Source organism: Chelmon rostratus, chromosome 18, assembly GCF_017976325.1.
Source record: "Chelmon rostratus isolate fCheRos1 chromosome 18, fCheRos1.pri, whole genome shotgun sequence".
Classification (NCBI taxonomy): domain Eukaryota; kingdom Metazoa; phylum Chordata; class Actinopteri; order Chaetodontiformes; family Chaetodontidae; genus Chelmon; species Chelmon rostratus.
Window position 1 is genome coordinate 7,266,397 of NC_055675.1, and position 2,379 is coordinate 7,268,775.

General features: G+C 46.8%; 1 protein-coding gene across 1 annotated transcript in view; it reads right to left on the reverse strand.

Annotated features, from left to right (window-relative positions):
- The window catches only part of LOC121622401 (hormonally up-regulated neu tumor-associated kinase), a 12,425-nt gene extending 10,267 nt beyond the window's left edge, over positions 1 to 2,158 (reverse strand). Inside the window, exons 1-3 of the mRNA XM_041959360.1 lie at positions 1,898 to 2,158; positions 476 to 598; positions 92 to 261 (exon numbers count right to left, since the gene is read on the reverse strand). Coding sequence (XP_041815294.1) covers positions 92 to 261; positions 476 to 598; positions 1,898 to 2,158 — 554 coding nt within the window. The remainder of the gene's footprint in view (positions 1 to 91; positions 262 to 475; positions 599 to 1,897) is intronic.
- Between the last annotated feature and the right edge of the window lie 221 nt (positions 2,159 to 2,379).

The window sequence follows — 2,379 nt, forward strand, 5'->3', positions numbered from 1 at the left end:
AGCCGTTCGAAGACTCCTGAGGGTGAGCAGAGGAAGAGTTTGGTCAAATACACGCAGCAGTACTGCACGCCGTATGTGTGCGCAGCCTCACCTGTGTACGATGCCGTGTTTGTGCAGGTGTTCCACTGCGGAGAGGATTTGACGAGTGTAGCGCCGCACCTCCCTCTCCTCCAGCCTCTTCCTCTCACAGATCCTGTCCATCAGGTCTCCTCCAGCGCAGAGCTCCATGGCCATGTAGTAGCTGTTCTCTGTCTCCAGAGTCTGACACACACACACACAGTTATTCATATCCCATCAGTAAGTTAACTCAACAGCAGCAGATATATGATATGAATGAACATACAGCATAATGGGCCTAAATCTGAGCAGCGTCATGTTGTGAGACTCCATCGCTCTATTCGGGCTGTACATGCATGTCTGATGTGAGTGTTGATGAGCGAATGTGAATATGTGTGTTTCTAAATCATTGTTCTACCTCTAGCAGGACCACAATATGAGGGTGTCGGACCATCTGATGAATCCGAGGCTCCCTCTTCATGTTCTTCAGCACGTACGAGTCCTGCCGCGCTTTCTTCTTGTCGATCACCTTTATGGCCACCTAAACACACGCACATAAACAGCATAAAGTGCACCCCAGAATGCATTTTAATATTTGTTGCATTGGTGACATTTAAATATTGCAGTTACAGCATAGTGAGGTGGAGGGAGAGCTGCATTCATTTTGAGGGATCTGAGGGTGTTTTGAACACCAGGAATTGAGGGTGGACACCATAACTGATAACTTTTATGTCACATTTTCACTATTAAGCTTACGTACAACTGCACAGTATCTTAATGACTCAAACTATAACATGACCAAAAAGATGGGGAAAAACAGCACTTGGCCTGCAGAGGAAATTCCTAAAAGGTGACTTTGAAAATGATTCAGCTTGTTCAGGTTACTCTACTTTGTCTCAGATAACCAATTGGCGAAACACTTCATTGTGAGTTGTTGATAAGATCTGGTGGGCTCAGCTTATTTCCATTTTATGCTCCGTTAAAAAGTGCATAACAAATTCACAATTAAAAACCAATTTTACAAAACATCCCGAGGTCGACAGCAGTGTGTGCTTGGATATTTGCAGAGTTCACCTCCACAGGTGTTCCTGCACCTGCAGAGGGTAACAAGGGTTAAGAGGAGCAAACACCCGCGGAGATGAGTTTGGTCATTACTATGGCAACCAGGTCAGGTACATATGAGCCGGGGTCAGAGGCTCAGTGACCGATGAAAGAAAGTTACACATACATTTACTCTCTCTCTCCCTCTCTCTCTCTCTCTCTCACACACACACACACACACATGCCCTGCCTCCACTACACAATAAGTGCACATCCATATAGTCCCAGTCCAAAAGCCCAAAAGCAGACAAAGAAAGAAAGCACACAAACATCAGCATGTTTGTGTTTTAGCGAATGGGCAACAATATGCATAATTTGTCTGAACATGTGTTGTATTTGCATAAATTACATGACATTAATGAGAACATGAATCATAATTGCAACTTTGTAAACATGACTACATGTCATTTGATTTTTCAGCATTTTTTGTAGTAGAATTGCAGATAAACTGAGCAGAAAATCCCTTTAAGAGTCATGGTTATGAAATGAAGTAATTACAGATGAGTCTGACTGTGTTTTTGTACACATAACAACAATAATAATAGGCCACCGCCTTCTTCAAACCCAACTGAGTATAATTATCAGTTAGAAGTCCACAAGGCACAAGTTGTAAACATGTAATCATAATCTCGTATGTGTGTGTAATATTTTTCTTAGCCAGTGTGCCTCCCGAACAGTTTGAGGTATCTCACTTCATCCCTCCTCACTTTTATTCTCAAACCATGGAGAAAGCACCGACCTTTTCACCCGTGCCGATGTGTAGCCCCTCCATCACTTTGGCGAACGAGCCCTTGTTGATCATTTTCCCCACCAGATAGGGCCCCACCCGTTTGGAGTGGGGGAAGCTCCGCAGCAGCTCCCTGGGGACCTTCAGAGAGGGCAGAGGCAGCCGCTCCCGGCCCAGCCCCGAGGCCTCCCACTGGGACCCGCCGCGCTCTCCTTCGCCCCCTCCTTCCGCCACCATGTCCTCCGGAGCGGGCTTCACTGCTGCAGCTGGCATCCCGGACGGGGCCCGGGCCCCATGTGGCCGCCTCTCACAAGCACGCAGTCAAATCCGAAAACAGGACAGTCCACGTTGAACACACATACTAACGCACGCAGATGCACACAGACACACGCATTGGTTGGCTGGAGAAGGGAAAGTGCTGCTAACAAATCCTTCTTCGGGAGCAGGTGCCTGTCCTCAGCTGCAGATTACTGTCCTTACGCTCTTGGGTAAGA